The sequence below is a fragment of the Cavia porcellus genome, unplaced genomic scaffold (assembly GCF_034190915.1).
Source record: "Cavia porcellus strain 051 isolate PalLab524CR breed Dunkin Hartley unplaced genomic scaffold, mCavPor4.1 scaffold_14, whole genome shotgun sequence".
Taxonomy (NCBI): domain Eukaryota; kingdom Metazoa; phylum Chordata; class Mammalia; order Rodentia; family Caviidae; genus Cavia; species Cavia porcellus.
Window position 1 is genome coordinate 60,930,199 of NW_026947497.1, and position 15,913 is coordinate 60,946,111.

At 47.7% G+C, this 15,913-nt stretch overlaps 1 protein-coding gene across 8 annotated transcripts in view; it reads right to left on the reverse strand.

Moving 5' to 3' along the window:
- Window positions 1-15,913, reverse strand: part of Ulk4 (unc-51 like kinase 4) — a 330,250-nt gene that overhangs the window by 186,807 nt on the left and 127,530 nt on the right. For all 8 annotated transcript variants that reach the window (XM_063260957.1, XM_013160183.3, XM_063260958.1 and 5 more), the window contains exons 23-29: window positions 14,968-15,101; window positions 12,784-12,905; window positions 12,105-12,161; window positions 9,746-9,797; window positions 9,551-9,645; window positions 2,304-2,355; window positions 2,061-2,205 (exon numbers count right to left, since the gene is read on the reverse strand). In XM_063260957.1, coding sequence (XP_063117027.1) covers window positions 2,061-2,205; window positions 2,304-2,355; window positions 9,551-9,645; window positions 9,746-9,797; window positions 12,105-12,161; window positions 12,784-12,905; window positions 14,968-15,101 — 657 coding nt within the window. The remainder of the gene's footprint in view (window positions 1-2,060; window positions 2,206-2,303; window positions 2,356-9,550; window positions 9,646-9,745; window positions 9,798-12,104; window positions 12,162-12,783; window positions 12,906-14,967; window positions 15,102-15,913) is intronic.

Below are 15,913 nucleotides of genomic sequence, written 5' to 3' on the forward strand. Positions count from 1 at the left end.
CTGTCACTGTGGCTGCACTGTGACGATCTCTGCATAACGAGTAACTGGAGGGCATATATTAAAGAGCCTGAGAACAGTGCTAGTGGTGCTGAACACCTGTCACAGGTGGGTCACGTCCACGCGGGCACTTAGCACTCTCCAAGTAGGGCTCTGCGTGCTCCCCCAGCCTCCTCGGGAGCAAGGACATCACCCGTGCTCTGCAGAAGTGGAACGCAGGTACAGAGCCCAACACAGAGAGGACCGGACTGAGCATCTCATGAGTCCCTAGGACCTTCCACTCTACACCTGGCCAGCCCCATGCTGTGCTCTGAGCTGCATTTAAAGATATAGTATAAAACCCTGAGCTCATCTAGATTATCTGTGACCTCAAATCACTCCGTGGCTTATGTCTGTGTTCTCTTCTTTAATTCCTTATCTCTGGAAAAGCTGGAAATAAGAATTATTTCAGCTAGGGGCTGGGGATTTAGCTCAGCGGCATAAGCGCCTGCCTTGCAAGCAGGCGGTCGTGAGTTCAATCCCTGATACCGATAAAAAAATGAAAAAGACATTAAAAAAAAAAAAAAGAATTATTTCAGCTCAAATGAGTAACATGGGAGAAGGGAATTAAGAGTGAACACATTTCATTTCACAAACTGTTCCATAACTGAACAGACTTCTGATACACAGCCATTCCAGTGCAGACTCTCAGACCGCTGACAAGCTAGGGTTGGACTGTGAAGCCTGCTGGAGATCTGTCCCTACCATGAGGGAAATAGCTCAGGTCTCAAAAGCACTTCTCCGCAAATTTCAGAAAGCATATGCCCAAAGTACCTCTTTCAAAATTCACATTTTATGCAGAAACTGCAGTTTTAGGTACTTTCTTGTTAGAAAGATGCATATGATTAGACATGAATAGAAGTATTCAAGGGCACTGAAATTATTAATCCCCTTAGCAAGGCTGCTATCTTTTACTTAGCCAACAGAATATGAAGCATATACACACACTCATAGAAGACAAAGACAACTGAAAATATATTGACGGCTTATAACTAAAAGTCCCACATGACAAAGCTTAAATTTCTTTCCACATACACCATCATTCTCTTCCTCTGGATATGGGCAGAATCCCTGCTACTCACATTTGGAACAGGAATCTCTCAGAACTCAACTCTGCAAGTGCAGGTAGCAAACACGAAGAAGCTACCAGCTCCAGGGCAGCTGCAGGCCCCGCCACGCGGAGGCCCAGCCACTTGTGCAACTTCCGTGTGGATCTGATTTCATGCGCCATTGTGCAAACTCCCAACACTGGCCAAAACCAGACTGCAATTGCATCTTAACTTCTTAAACTGAGAGCAGATCTTGAGAAGTTAAAACAGCAACGGGCAGAACAGGAAAGGCTGCCACTCTTGAAAACCCACTAGGGAGGCAGCTGGCAGCCCAAGCCAGAAGGGAGCCACGGCCAGGCACACACACTATGCACAGCACACGACCTGGCACCTCATTCTGCAACACTCTTCCCTCGCTGTGGCACAGGGCATGGGCCTGGGTATCTGACTCCCTGAAGTCCATGCTCCCTCGGCTCTAAGGTGCCACACTGGCTGCTCTCTGAGGCTGTCGCGCTGTTTGCCATGTGAGCTATGGAGTAACAGGGAAAAGCCATCTGTTTCCATCACCTGGTGCTCAGATCTACCCCACCAACACTTCCTCATCCCCAAACAACAGCCCTCTTTGTACTTGAAGAGTCTGGGGACCGGGACCAGCTCCTTCCACCTCCCCTGAATGGGAAGGAGGAGTCCCAGCTTCCCGTTCCAGTTGTCCTGCAACTAAGCTTCAACCCTAACCCTCTCCCCTGAGCTGGGAACAATCACATCTGCAAAACCCTGTGGTCCCGTGCTGGCAGCAACAGAAGGGCTCCACTGTCCCCCATGGCCTCACACTGCAGCCTCTGTCCACAGCCCCATGACGGTGAACACACAGGCACAACAAGAACTGCAAGACGTGGCCGGCTGCGAGCCAGAGTAGTCAGAGCCTTCCCCCTGCCTCACCCTCTCCACACCGCAAACAAGCGCAGCGGTACTCACTGGGGCAGCAGGGCGTTGCGAACCAGGCTCAGGAGGCTGCGCTCAGCATCCATGGCTGCCTCCTCCTCGCTATCCCCGGCCACCAGATTCACCAGCAGAGATGCAGTTTCGGAGAGCAGGCGCAGGCTGAAGAGTCTCCACTCCACTGGAAGGAGAGAGGGGTCAAGTGAGACTCGGCCGCACAGGGAGCGACCAGGTGAGTGGGCAGGTAGGGGAGGTGCTTGCCACAAGGGCTGCACTCACCATTCTGGCTCTGAACCAAGGACACCAGGGGTGGCAGGATATACTCAATGATCTACAGGAAAGATGAGAAAGCCAGGCTCAGCACGCTCTCCAGCAAAAACCAACAAGCACAACCCATGCCGTCTCCCAGGACAGAACCACTAATCAAAGGTGGGGAGACAGTAGGTACGCTGATCCGGGATTGGACTCTCCCGACACTGAAGAGACCAGCAAACACACAACCTCTGAAAAGCCCTCAGACCAAAAGGACATTACAAAAATCAGAAGAGCAATTCCTTAAAACTTTCAGTTGCTATGGAAGAAAACTTGGAAAATAATGTAAAATCTGGGTGGCATAGGGTGGCATTGAACCATCAAATTAATACATACAAGCTAGTTATCACTTACCTTTAGGCTGAACAATGATCAGAATGCGGGGGAAATGAGACACTAGTCCCTGTTTTATCAAATACATCAAACAACTGAGTGAGTGATGGAAACAGACTCAAAAAGTATAAATACTACATGCACTAGTCAGATCGGAAGGACCACCCTCAAATACTGTCTGAAAGTTAACCCAAACTAACCACCTTTTTCTTCCAAGACACCAGTGAACAAAGAATGAATCACTAATATAATTTGACTGAAGAAATGTCACAGGCGAGTGAGGGCAGGCAGGCAGGGTTGTGACCCAGTGTGGGAATCCGCACGTACACACTCTTCTGGGAGGGCTCAGTCCGAGAACCGCAGATCCCTGCCCACCCCAGCCTTCCTCAGCACCTGCAGCACCCCCCAGGGGGACACAGGATTGCTGCGAGGAAGCTAAAGACAGAGGTTCAGGCTGAGAGAGAACTGTGGGAAACCCAAAGACTAAAGAAAAAACAAAGTCAAGGTTGCTTCTGAGGCTGTCAGCACAGCCTCGGTCAAGGCTTCAACAACGGGGGTCACACTGCACCTAGAGGAGCCATGGTGCTGGGTGGACCATGGGGGCTGAAGGGCAAGGCACCACCTAGAACTCTGAGCCAGTTGAAGCTAGCAGATGCGCAATCACTGTGGAACTGGTTTTTCCTTGTTGTTTTGGTTTGGGTTTTTGCCAGTAGATCTGCCTTATGGGAAACGTTAAAGGAAGTTCTTCAAAGAGTAAGAAAACACCCTGGTTGGAAGCTCGGATCCGCATGCAGACGCAAAGAGCACTGGAGACACAGATAAACAAGGCCAAGCACGACCGCGGACTAAGGCCAGCGAGGCCAGGTCTCTGCAGTCACCCACCGGCTGGATGTGAGGTCAGTATGCATCCCACATCGTATCCCTGACAGCCCCTCGAGCCAATGCTGCAGCCGCGACGGAAAGCAGAAGGTCAAGAAAGCACTTGTGAGGTAGCCAGCCCTACCAAAGGTCCACGCTCACCACTGGCCAAGCAGAACGAAGCAGATGGAGCCTGAGGGCACAGCTCTGGGTGTCGAGCACTGCAGAACAAACTGGGCCTTGAAAGCAGTAGATAAGATTTTTGAAAATATTCAAAGAATTATTTCCAACTATAAGAAATTTAAAGATCTAATGGTGGAAGGAAAGACTTTTAAAGGAAAATAGAGTAATTATGTGATATTCAGAAGGAAAGAATTCTTTAAATAACACCCCGAAAAAGACTAAAAGGAAAACACGGCCTTACTGGTTTTCAGCTGCTGTGCCAGCACCTGAGTTTCGGCTGAACTGAGATATGAGAAAGCAAGATTAGGTGACCCCATCTGCTCGGCTGTGATGAGGAGTATGGCAGCGCCATCACAGTGGGGTGGGCTCCAGGACCTGGAGTGGACACCGAAACCCAAAACCCCAGCTGCTCAAGTCCCACATAAAACAGCGCAGCAGCCCAGGAAACCCAGGAAATGGGGCTTCCACGTGTCTTTGCATAGCTCAAACCTTCCCTCGGTAGCTTATGACACTCACCACAATGTAAATGCTAATTGTTCTACACTGCTCAGAGGAGATGACAACAAAACAAACCTGTCCACGCACAGTACACACACTGTCAGTGTGATAGCTCGGACCCCAGAATAAAACCCAAGGAAGCAAGAAATTAAAATTTGGGGAGCAAAGGCTTTATTGTAGGCCAGGCTTGGCGACGCAATCCCGGGGAGCCAATTTGGAGACTGCACACCTTACAGCTAGAAAGGTTGGGTTTTAAAGCTGAAAACCACAGGAATGTTGCGAACTTTGACCCAGTTAGATAGCATCTGGGCCTTACAGAGCTTCCTGTAAGTTCCTTGAAGTTAAGCGTTTCTTAAAGAACAGCACATTTTATTACAGATAGCCGGATGAGGCATAGGGAAGGGGGTTACAGGAAACTGAAACCTAAGACTTTTACAGCTTTTCAGGAAATTGCAACTTAACCTAGATAGATAGGAAGGGGGAAGGGGGGGCAGTGGGGTGCATAGAGAACAGAAATGAGGCGCAATGGTTAGAGCTAGACTATAACAGTCAGCTGTGCTGGCTGAATCTGTGTGCACTTTAAAAAAGATGGTCTAATCAATTTATTCATATTCTATTCAATAACTGCAAGGATCAGGAAAATTGTATTATTTTTAAGAAAAAGGAGACCATATATCTTCAGAGAAAATGTGCACTAAAATATACAGTGACTCTAGCAAAAAAGAAAGAAGACATGAATGTAAAATTTTAAATGTTAGTTACCTCAAGGTATAGTGCAAAGAAACACTATTGTTTACAGACGTGAGCTTTCTTTACTTTGGGTTTATCTCACTGGTGACACCTGGAGAGTTTTCTCCACTGAAATCCTCATTCTCCACATGGAAGCCACCCACGCCTGCCTCCCCTCAGCCAACCCATCCAGCCTACAACACCTGGCAGCACAATGGTAGCCCAGGGTCATGGTTGATATTTAAGAAGTTTAGGAGTTTAACTGAGATACTCAGGATCTTTACTTTGTAAATATCTTCATCTTCATCCTACGTGAGAGGAAGCACAGAGGTTTCCTGAGTGCAACACCAGCCCTGGCAGGGGAGGGGGTGACCTGTGTACAATATAAGAGAGGACAAGAGGCTTGCTCTTGCCCCCCTTTCGCTCTGGCTGCTGCCTTGAACTGTTGCCCCTGTGCCAGGCCACCCTGCCTTGGAGCCAGCTGATTATGGACTAAAACCTCCAAACACTGTGAGCTAAATAAACCTTTTCTTCCTTCATTTTGGGTGTAGGATATTTTGTCCCAGCACAGAGAGAAAAGTAACCAAGACACCTGGCCAGCTCACCAGCCACCTTCCCTCACCCCAAGTAGCATCTGATACACAGGACATTGGTGACGGGGACCAGGGACAGAGAGGGCCCAGGGGGATACTCAAAGGAGAGCCGCAGAGAAAACTCGGCAAAACGCTGTTTATACAGTGGTGTGATTCACAAACTTAATTTGTTTCATGACTGGAAAAGATGGCAATGGTCCTGTGCATCACCAGACACAGAATTTGCAACAAAACAATATAACCAAACTGTTCACAAATAAAACCATTCAAGAACTGAGGGCCACAGTATCTGCTTCCTGCCAGCAGGTGGACTGTGGGTGGAGATAAGAGCACCTGCATGCTGCTCCAGGCACAGCACAGTGGGAGCCGCCCTGCAGGGGCAGAGGACACTGGTCACACCCCCAAAGCAGGCTGTATCTGCTCTTGTATCCTGATGTAAAATGCCTTTTCAGGAACTCTCCCTGAAGACACAGCACCCCACAGCACAAAGCTGCAAGAGGGCACAGCTGTTTATTATCTGTGACTGTAAAGTACTAGAAACCGTCTGAAGGCCGAAGCCTGGGAGTCTATTGGGCGAACAGCCTGCGGGGATCAGGCAGACATGTGTGGTACAGGATGAAGTACTATGTGATCTACTAAAGAGGAGGAGCAGCACTGGGAACTAAAATGCAGTCAATTCCCACATTCGTTATTTCAAAGTAAAATGTAAAATACATGTGTTACCATGGATAAGGGGGAAATAGTAAAATATGTATCTCTTCACATAAAGAAGCCCTGAGAAGACAAATTGGAGGACAAGGGCTGTTTGGAGACTCGGAGATGAGGAAAGGCGTGACACCACTCCAAATACATCGCTGTCTTGTTTTTGTTTTGAAATGAGGTCTCACTGCATAGCCTAGGCCAACCACAAACTCACAGCAATCCTTGTGTCTCAGCCTTCTAAGTGCTGTGAGTACATGTGTGCGCCACCACGCCTGGCTGAATACATGTTTTTCCATGAGCTACCAGCTCGATTTTTAAAAGCTGGTTTATATGCTACATATTAAAAAAAAAAAAAAAAAAAAACAAGAAAAGGAAGGGGAAGGTCATCCCAGCACCTGGAAGGTGCCGCCTTTGAGGGCATCTCCGGAATGAGGAAGGGCTGACGGAACCCCGACCTCACCTGAGGCCCCACTTCAGCCACCACCCCAGGACAGCCGCTGTCCCGACGGTGGGAGTGCCAGCTTCATCTGTTGCTAAGTTCTGTGTGCGTGGCAGCATTTTATCTGCATCTGTGCCTCTGTTCCCGTGCCGAACGCCGGCTGGAGCACGCTGCTCAGATCACTGTGACCGCACTGTTACTTAGGCACCGAGGGCACCTCCATGCTCAGCGGGCAGGGCACTGTTGGAGCTGTAGTGCAGGGAACCTAAGTTCCCACCACTGCTGAGCACATACGCGGAGGAAGCTGCCAAGTCAAGGGTCCTGCTGTACCATGAGTTCTACCTCTGCCCCAGCTCAGGTGTACAATTTACACCCCTACCAGTAGCTCCTGAGGGGGTGTTGCTTATTGATTCGTTTGTAAATACCTGTTACAGCCTCAACAATACACAGCACAGACTCCATATTTAGATAATGTTAAATACTCAATGTCAGCATCCAGTCTCTAATTCAAAATTTACAAAAGGGCAGGCTTTTCATTTTTCTTAAATCATTAGGGTTTATCTTTTTAAAATCAGAGAAATTAAAATGCATTTTAGCAAATATTATTGTCCAGTTTTCTAGAAAAAAAAAAAGGAATCACCTTTGTGTCTCCCTGTGCTATTAATACTTTTGGAAACCACTGAGTGAGTACAATTCTCTGTGCAGACCACTGTGGTGGGTTTCTGACTGCTCTGTAGCCAGACAGGCAGCTCCCAATTCTAAGGTGCTCAGCGCTCTAGAAACTGTAAACCTGAGTTAAGTGTTCATGCTCAGCGAGAGTTAAACACGCTCAGCTTCTTCCAGGGAATGAGGTACTAAGCGAGAGCCAGAAGCATAGCCCGAGCTAAAGTTCAAAACCACAGAGGCCCATGGGGTGCTGTACCTCAGCTTTCACTTTCAGATTATGATCAAAAAGAGGGAATCAGAATATTTCCCACAAGTTCCAGCATCAGAAAACATTTTCATTAGGCAGAAAGGTGCAATGGTGCCTTTTCCAACACAATAGAACCTATGGTTTCAATAATTAGTGTGCTTACATTTCAACTAGAAAATAGACTAATTAAAGTCCTATTTGTGCAAAACAGGTATTTACAAACCCTAGATCTCAACATGTGAGTCATTATGTTATTGCTCATTAGGGAAACGAATCAATAAGCAACACCCCCGCAAGTACTTCACTAAGGACAGGGGACTTCACTAAGAAAGCCACTGAACATGGGGTTTCCAGTCGGGATGCGTCCACTGGATTAATACTCACCTAAAACAAAAGAAGATGCCAATGAAATACACAAAGCCAAAACCCTAAAACTAAGGTCTGAAAATACAGTGAGGTCCCTCTCAGGCCAACTCCAGATGAGGGGCACCAGGACAGAGACCCATACAGGCTCCTGGGGTCCCTCCCACCAGCTGCTGAGAGCAGGGAGTGCTCTGAGCCACCACATGCACAGGGGACGCATTCTCAGATCCCACAATGCTGGGTGCACAGGCAACCCCTGCACAGTCGTTCACACTCCAGACCCAGGAGCATCCTGGAGAACTGTAGTCACAGCCCTGGGCTCCCAGGGCCGTGCACAGGAGCTCCAGATATCCTTGGGGAACCCAGGGCCTTTCCCAAGAAAACAGCCTCCAGACTCCATCTCTGGAAATTGCCACAGAAGACTTTAAGGACAATGACCAGCCAGGGACAAACAGTGAGGTCTTCCAGAACCAGACACTCTGGGCATGGACGAGAGGCAACAGCACTGTCTTTGAGCACTGGAATGAGCAGGCCTGCCACGGAGCAGCCACACCTGACAAACACAGATGACTAAAAGCCAAGTGGAGAGTATTTTCAGGGAACAGAAAACCACTGAAAAGAACCCAGATTCACAGGAGAAACAATATCCAGACATGAAAGAACTACAAATGAACAGAACTCAGAGGCTGCATTTGGCAGCCGAATGGACATACAAGACAGGACAGGCCCAGTGAAATCGCTCAGAATATATCAATGAAGGACACCGAGAAGACAAGTCTAGGAAGGAGAAAGAGAAAGCTTGGCGTCCATGCAATCTGAGTTGACAAAGACGGTGCTAACGGTAGAGAAACCCCAGACAGTGAGAAGAGACAGGCAGAGCCCATAGGCACAGAGAACCCTAAGAAGATGAAACAAAAGACAGAGCCATGTTCAATTACATTACAGTGAGTCTGCAGAACTCCAAAGGTACTTCCTACAGAAAAAAAAAGATGAGTTTCAGAATGAGCTAACGGATAAAAAGAGAGATTACCGTCAGAGGAAAAATTAACTCAGAATATAAGACAGAGGCGTTGGGTGGGGGAGGGAGGAGGAATGGGAGGGGGAGGGGAGAGGGAGGGGAGACGCAACACTGAGGGCTCCTGGCAGGCAGGCCTGCAGCCTAGAGCTCACACTTAGCAAAGCTATCCCTCAGGAAACAAGCATTTATCAGACCTGGAGTTTGGAGCTGAAGCACCCAAGTTTAGAAGCTAAAGGGCAAACTAAATACTGACTTCTGCCAGCACAGGGCAGCCGCTGTTCCTGCCCCTGCAGGCCTCCCCCAGCAGCGCAGCGGGTACAGGAAGTTCAGGGAGCAGCTGCTTCGTGACCTGGCAGCTGCCACCAGACACTCCTGCACCAACGCCCGGGCTGAAGCTCTGTGGCTGTGCGCTCCCGGCTACACAGCCAGGCCCAACACATTCCCTGAGCTTGCCTGCTGCACGGACTCCAGACACTTATGTCACCCAAGGACAAGTCCGGGCCCCATGCACATCCTGGGAGACTCAAGAAGCCACAATCAGCAAGAAGGCAAGAAAGAAGATTTTCCAAAGTGGCCAGAACTGACCGTTGTGCGGTAGTCTTCCAACAGCATGGGGTACTGTATGATGGCCTCGAAAGCTGACAGCGTTATCTTGATGAATTCCTCTGATGCCGCCGATCCTGGGGACACAGGCACCATCATTCTGGGTCTGAGAGCACCTCCCACGGCACAGTTGTGAGGTATCCACGCACAGGCCTTTGCCCACAGTGGTCTACTCACCCACAGCTCCTTCTATGTTGCTTTCTCCAGAGTCAATCGATTTAATGTGACTCTGAAAAAAATAACATTCTCAATCAATGAACCTTTCAAACTCAGTCTGAGATAAAACCCAGGTAGTTAATACATTGCACAAAACGACTTCTGTTATCCTTAAGAAGTCATGAAAAACCTTAAATAATCTGCATGTACCGTGAATAACAGAATCACAGATTCCCAACAGGATTATGTTTTAAACTATGATAACAAGCCATAATAGTTAAATATACAAACAGCCATTACGCGTGCAGAGGCTGGAACAGAGTCAGTGGTGACAAAAGATCACAAGGCAGGAACATCAGCAGCACTTGGCCTCCAGGATTGCGCTGTGATGCAAGCAGACTCAGGAGGCTGGTGAGGTCCTCACCAGAGCTGGGGCATCCCAGAAGAGCACCGGTCTCAGTTGCCCAAGGACAGACGGCAGCCTGGCCATACATGACAGTCTCCAGCCAGCTGCAGACCCCCGCCATCTCCTGCTGCTCCTGGACACCCCCAACCCACACCCAGGGTCACACTCCTACTGCACGCCAATACCCCACACAAGAAGACCCAGTTGTCCCAGCAGCTCGGCCCTGTGATAGGGCTTCTCACCCCTGCTGACCATCTGGGATGGGGCAGGAGCACTGTGGACAGAGCTCCTGGTAGGCAGAGTACCCCTCCACACACACTTCGCCACGGTGCAGACAGTCTCTGCCCTGTGCTCATCAAACTGTGCACATATTTCACACCTGATAAACAGCAAAGTGAATGCTTGGTGACCCAAAGGCATGAGCAATTCAGGTGGAGGAGACTTCAGGCACCGGGGAAGGCTCAGCATGTCCAGTCTGAAAAGTAACACTATGAATCCCTATGGAAACACAATAGGTTCAGGCGGAGGGGAATTCAGGCACCAGGGAAGGCTTAGCACGTCCAGCCTGAAAAGACAGACTACGAATCCCTACAGAAACTCGATGTGTGTGAGCACATGCATCTACGGCTGTCATCTGTGTATAGCAGATGTGATTTTTTTCTACATACAAATGAAAGATATTAAAGCAATAACACTGTGTTAACAGGCAATATCCCCAGTTGGAGAGTTACAAGCGACAGTGTTTTCTTCCAATTTCACCATAATTTTCTGTAAATTTATAAATAAAATATATGTAAAATATACATAAATATAAATTTCTAAATAAATAAGCATAAACTGCCCTTAAAATAATGTCATACATTATAAAGAAAATCAGAAAATCTAGGAAATGAAACTTGAATCTGAAAATGTGTAAGACTTTGAAGTCTCTTTCAGCCTATGAATAAACGTAAAAAACAGACTGGAAAATGAAGTAAGCTGTAAAATCAGGGTATTGGAAGTTTCTTGTAATTTGGCTGAAATTTTGCATCAAAGTTCCAACATGAGACATAACTACTGCCGAATGAAGAGGAATTGATGCTAAGTAAAAATTCAGCGAGGCCAGTCTCCCAACTGGAACCTGCAGGCGCCCCCAGAAGGTGGGCAGCCTCACCCAAGCCTCTCTGTGCAGTGACCCCAGAGAGTGCAGGAGCTTGCACCTGGGCACACGGACCTCAACCCCACAGAGCACCTGCTCTTCATCGTCAGCGTTAGAGACATCACCTGGAACACCCCACTGACGGTGCCACTGGCCCACTGATGTTAATGCTTGCAACATCCACATTTATTCCTTCACTCTCAGTGCGACACAAAGGAGGGAGAGGATGTGACGGAGGGAGGGAGGCAGCTCCGTGGGGCAGGTGCCGCGGAGGGAGGGGCACTGGCTGAGCACCACACGGGCCCAGGCTGCAGCTGTACGGGAGGCAGGGCTCTGCAGCAGGCATGGCCAGGGTGCTGGATGGAAAGCTCTCCGGGCTCCAGGGGCTCACAGGTGAAGGTGTCTGCAGGTGAGGGCACCAGGTGTCCTCCACAGTGAGGGTGCAGAGCTGGGAGCTTCGATGGGGGCCAAGTGCAGCATCCAGCACCCAGAGCAACCAGGACTCAAGGACCCCAGTGTTTCACCTTCTTGTTCTGTTCCCCACACTTCTTCAAGAGGTTTAATACCAAAGCCTATGAAAGGCTTTCTCTGTGCTTATTTACCATATTTAGGGCTGTCGCAACAAAACACATTATCAGGACAGAATACATTTTCTCTCCAAATGTCAACTTCTATTAACAGTCAACAGATAAAAATATGAAAAGGCCAGTTCCCCAGAGACAAATAAATGCCACTAGAATTTTTAAATTACCTCATATTGACATCAAATTCCACATACAGTAGAGAAACAGCCACAATTTTAGTAAGAACATAAAACACTCAGCGGAGTTACTCACAAGAATACTTCCATAACTGAAGAGAAATTCCTCCGTTACCACTTGTGGTCGAAATACCTATGTGATAAGAGTTTCCACAGATTAAATCCTGAAAGCCAAGACCACTTTTAATTCAAGAAACAAACTGTTTCGTCTCAGCTGACATTTCTCAGCTGGAGCTCACAAACGGGGAGCCAAACCCACAAGGCGGGCTGGAACTCCTCCCATCATCCTGCACACACTTGTCGGGTCCCGGCCACTTCCACAGCCGCTCTGCAGCCCTCCTTCGTGAAATCTTCAGCGTGCTGTCCTGGCTGCCTTGAGGTCCTAAACTGATTCAAAATGTTTCCCTTTCATGGTCACTTTGCCTTTGGGGCAGAGCCAGAGGTCCCGAGGTGCCAGATTCAGTGAACAAGGTGGACATAGCGTTTTTTACAAGCCGCCTTTCCTTGGATGGTGCTCAGTGGCAGTGCTCACCATATTTTTTTTTATCACATTTCTCAAAAGCACTAAAGAAGACCCCAGAATGGCTCTGGGAAGAAGTGGTGAGAACAGTGGGATGAGTGTGATTGAAGCCGGGGGAGGATTCTGAAAGGGATTCAGGCCAACATGTCTTCCACTGTGATAAAACTAAAATTTAACCACACACCGTGCTGCGGATCACACCAGTCAGGCCCCCACTTCCCAGAAACAACAGTACCTGAGAAGTGAGCAGGTGGAGCACGATGGGCATCAGGGGCAGGCAGTTCTTCAGCTGCCTCCCTTGGACAGTGGACGGGTGCTTCCGGCCAGAGACACTGGCCAAGGCGCTGAGAACATCACCTGCAGAGCCCAGAGCAGAAGCTGAAGGTTACAGACCTGGAGGGGCAGGGCCAGGGCTCCACAACCTGAGTGAAGTCCCAGTAATCCACACCCCACCCATGGAAGTGCAAGCCACCTCCTCCCTGTTCACACACACCAAAATTGACACGCACGGCCCCTGGGGCCAGCGTGGGTGCTCCGCATAAACCCTTCCAATTAGCCTCACATCTAGAAATCACAGATGGAATCTACGAAAAGTTACTGGAAAGTGGTGACTTTCGAATATTCTTATGTATTTTCAGAAGTCTAACTATGCTCACATTACTTTAGTAAACAGGAATAATCATTTTAAAGTTACTGAATAAATGAACAAATTACAAGTCACAGAAAAACAAAATAGTACGGAAGCAGAAAGAACTCAATTCCCAAAAACTTTCCACTGGGTATAAATCCAATAATAAATATAACTTGATTTGTGGACATTAGAATCTTATCTTCATACCCTAAAATACAGTCTCGTAGTAAGAATCTCAGCTACCAATGACCAGGTCATAACAGTCAGGTTGGAGGTAAACCAAAGTCTGAATCCAGAATGAATCTAGGGGTGCTCTAGTTTCAATCACTGGGACAAAAGTCCTGAAACATGTAACAAAAGTTACTGTCGCTCAGTATAAGGAGATTTTCACCATTTAACACTTCTCATGCTTCGGTTTACAGCACATCTGCCAGAAAGCACAAAAAGGGGCTGGTACCAAGAGCGCACATTCCACATTTTAAATTCTGCAAACAACAAAATAAAGACTTCTTGTTGTAGCAAATATCCTTTATAGATCATTAGCTATTATTGTAAGATAATTTCTCTTTTCCTTGAAATAAAAGGAATTTTAAAAATTATACAAGGCAATTTTTAAACCAAAGAAATTTTTTAAATTTGAACTTGAATACTGACCAATGCTGTCAAAATTCTTTAAATTTTGACAATTCAATTTTTAAATGTAAAACCTATGCCTCTTAAAATTCTTCTAATAAACTGACTTGTGGCTCTCATCATGGGAAAATTATTTTCTTCAGTTCTTTTTTTTATAAAGGGAAAATAAAGCACAGAAAAATTAGAAAGTAATCAAGCAACCAAACAAACAAACAAACAAAAGCCAAACGATGACAATGACAACAACACACAGTGATACAAGATATCAAAATAAGATGATCGGAATTTAACAAGGGTTGCTGTATTACATATTGTTATCTTCAAAACAGTTGCTCAGATGCATTTATGTTTATAGCTGCACAATTTGTAGGAGTCAGATTTTGGAACCAATCCAAATGCTCATCAACTGATGAATGGAAAAAAAGACATAGGACGTTTATACAGTGGAGTACTACTCAGCTATGAAGAAGGATAAACTCAAGGTTTGTATGGGTAAATGGATGCAACTAGACAGCACACTCATAAGTGAAATAAAGCAGACTCGCGTGTAAACACCAGACTGTTTTGCTAATGTAAGAAACTGAAAGTAAGGCTGGAGATTTAGCTCAGCGGCAGGCATAAGTGCCTGCCTGGCAAGTCGAGGTTGTGAGTTCAATCCCCTGTACCAAAAAAAAAAAAAAAAAAAAAAAGACAAAAGAAAAAGAAACTGAAAGTAAGTAAAATCCAAGTTACAAAAGGGAAATCATATTGTTTGATCAATTTTGCATGCCTGTATACGGGATCCTGAGCAATTATTCTCTTCAGATTTAAGTGGAGAGAAATCTTCAGAAAAATTAACAGAAACATCTGTGTGAGGGCCACTGTAAGCAACTAAAAAGCTTTCATTTTGTTCATGCTCTAAAATGGTAATTTTGCTTCCAATAAAACCTCAGTGTAACATTCAACCTGCTCTGGTCTCAAAGTCATTGATGCAAAATAATTATAAACACAGATAAGGACCCCTGAAATCTTAGAACCAACCACAAGAGCAAGGCGAGGCCCCTGCATTCATTTGCCTGCAGGGATGGAAAGAAGAGTGAGAAAGTGCCCGGGGCCCACCCCAGGGGCAGCGGGGCGGGGGGGGCCGGCAGCCAGGCCTGCAGAGGGCTCGTTTACCCAGGATCCGCGGCAGCTCCTGGGTGATGTGACAGATGAGCAGCTGCAGGCACCCAGAGAGGTACTCGCCGCCGCTCTGCGGCTCCTTGCCCGGAGAGGTCCTTCTGCTGTCTCTCTCGATGTACATCACCAGCCTACAAACAGGAAAGCACAGGTCACCTCTCCCAGCAGGCCAGTGTACAGCGTGTATCTGGAAAGGCTGCCAGGCTGAGTCTTTGAAGCCGGTCAGGATGGTCTGTTTCTGCCTGGCTCAGGACAGGTACACAGAAAGAAGACAAGCTGATTCTGAAGCTGCCAGGATGTCACAAAACCAGGCGCTGGTTTCCTCTGCCTTCGGCCAGTGGAGGAAACACTTCCAGATCAAAGTGAAAAGTGAAGAGATTGATGCACGGAGGCTCTTGGCCTTCAGAGACTTCAGTGAACCCACAGGCTGCCCACACCACGGTTGGTCACTGGCACCAACCTTGCTCGGAACCCACAGGCGACTCGTGAATTCCAGCTCTCAGCAAATCATATCCATAAATCCAAAGAACAGGTTTCAGCTCAACACAGGGCTGTCTAGACAGCAGATTCTCTGGAAACATCTGGGTTTACCACACCTGGCTTTTAAGCAACCACGTCATTGACCCTGGTGCTTGCACAACAGGCCAGCCTGAGCCCTGGGGAGCAGCCCAGAGGGCTGCAGCATCTCTAACCACCTCCTGGTCACTGCTCCACAACCCACCACGCAGCAGGGCAGCTGAAGACATTCCCAGTGGGAGGGTGAGAAGCCACCCTCCCAGAAGGCGGCTTGCCACCTCCTGCCGAGCTCCTCCTTTTGCAAAACAGCTTTCCCCAAATCACTGTGCGACAATAACTGCATGGCTCATAGTGAGCACTTCCAAACCGCTGACTGTGACACTCTCCTACCGGACGGTTCCCAAGAACTTTCTCAGCTCAGTGTTTG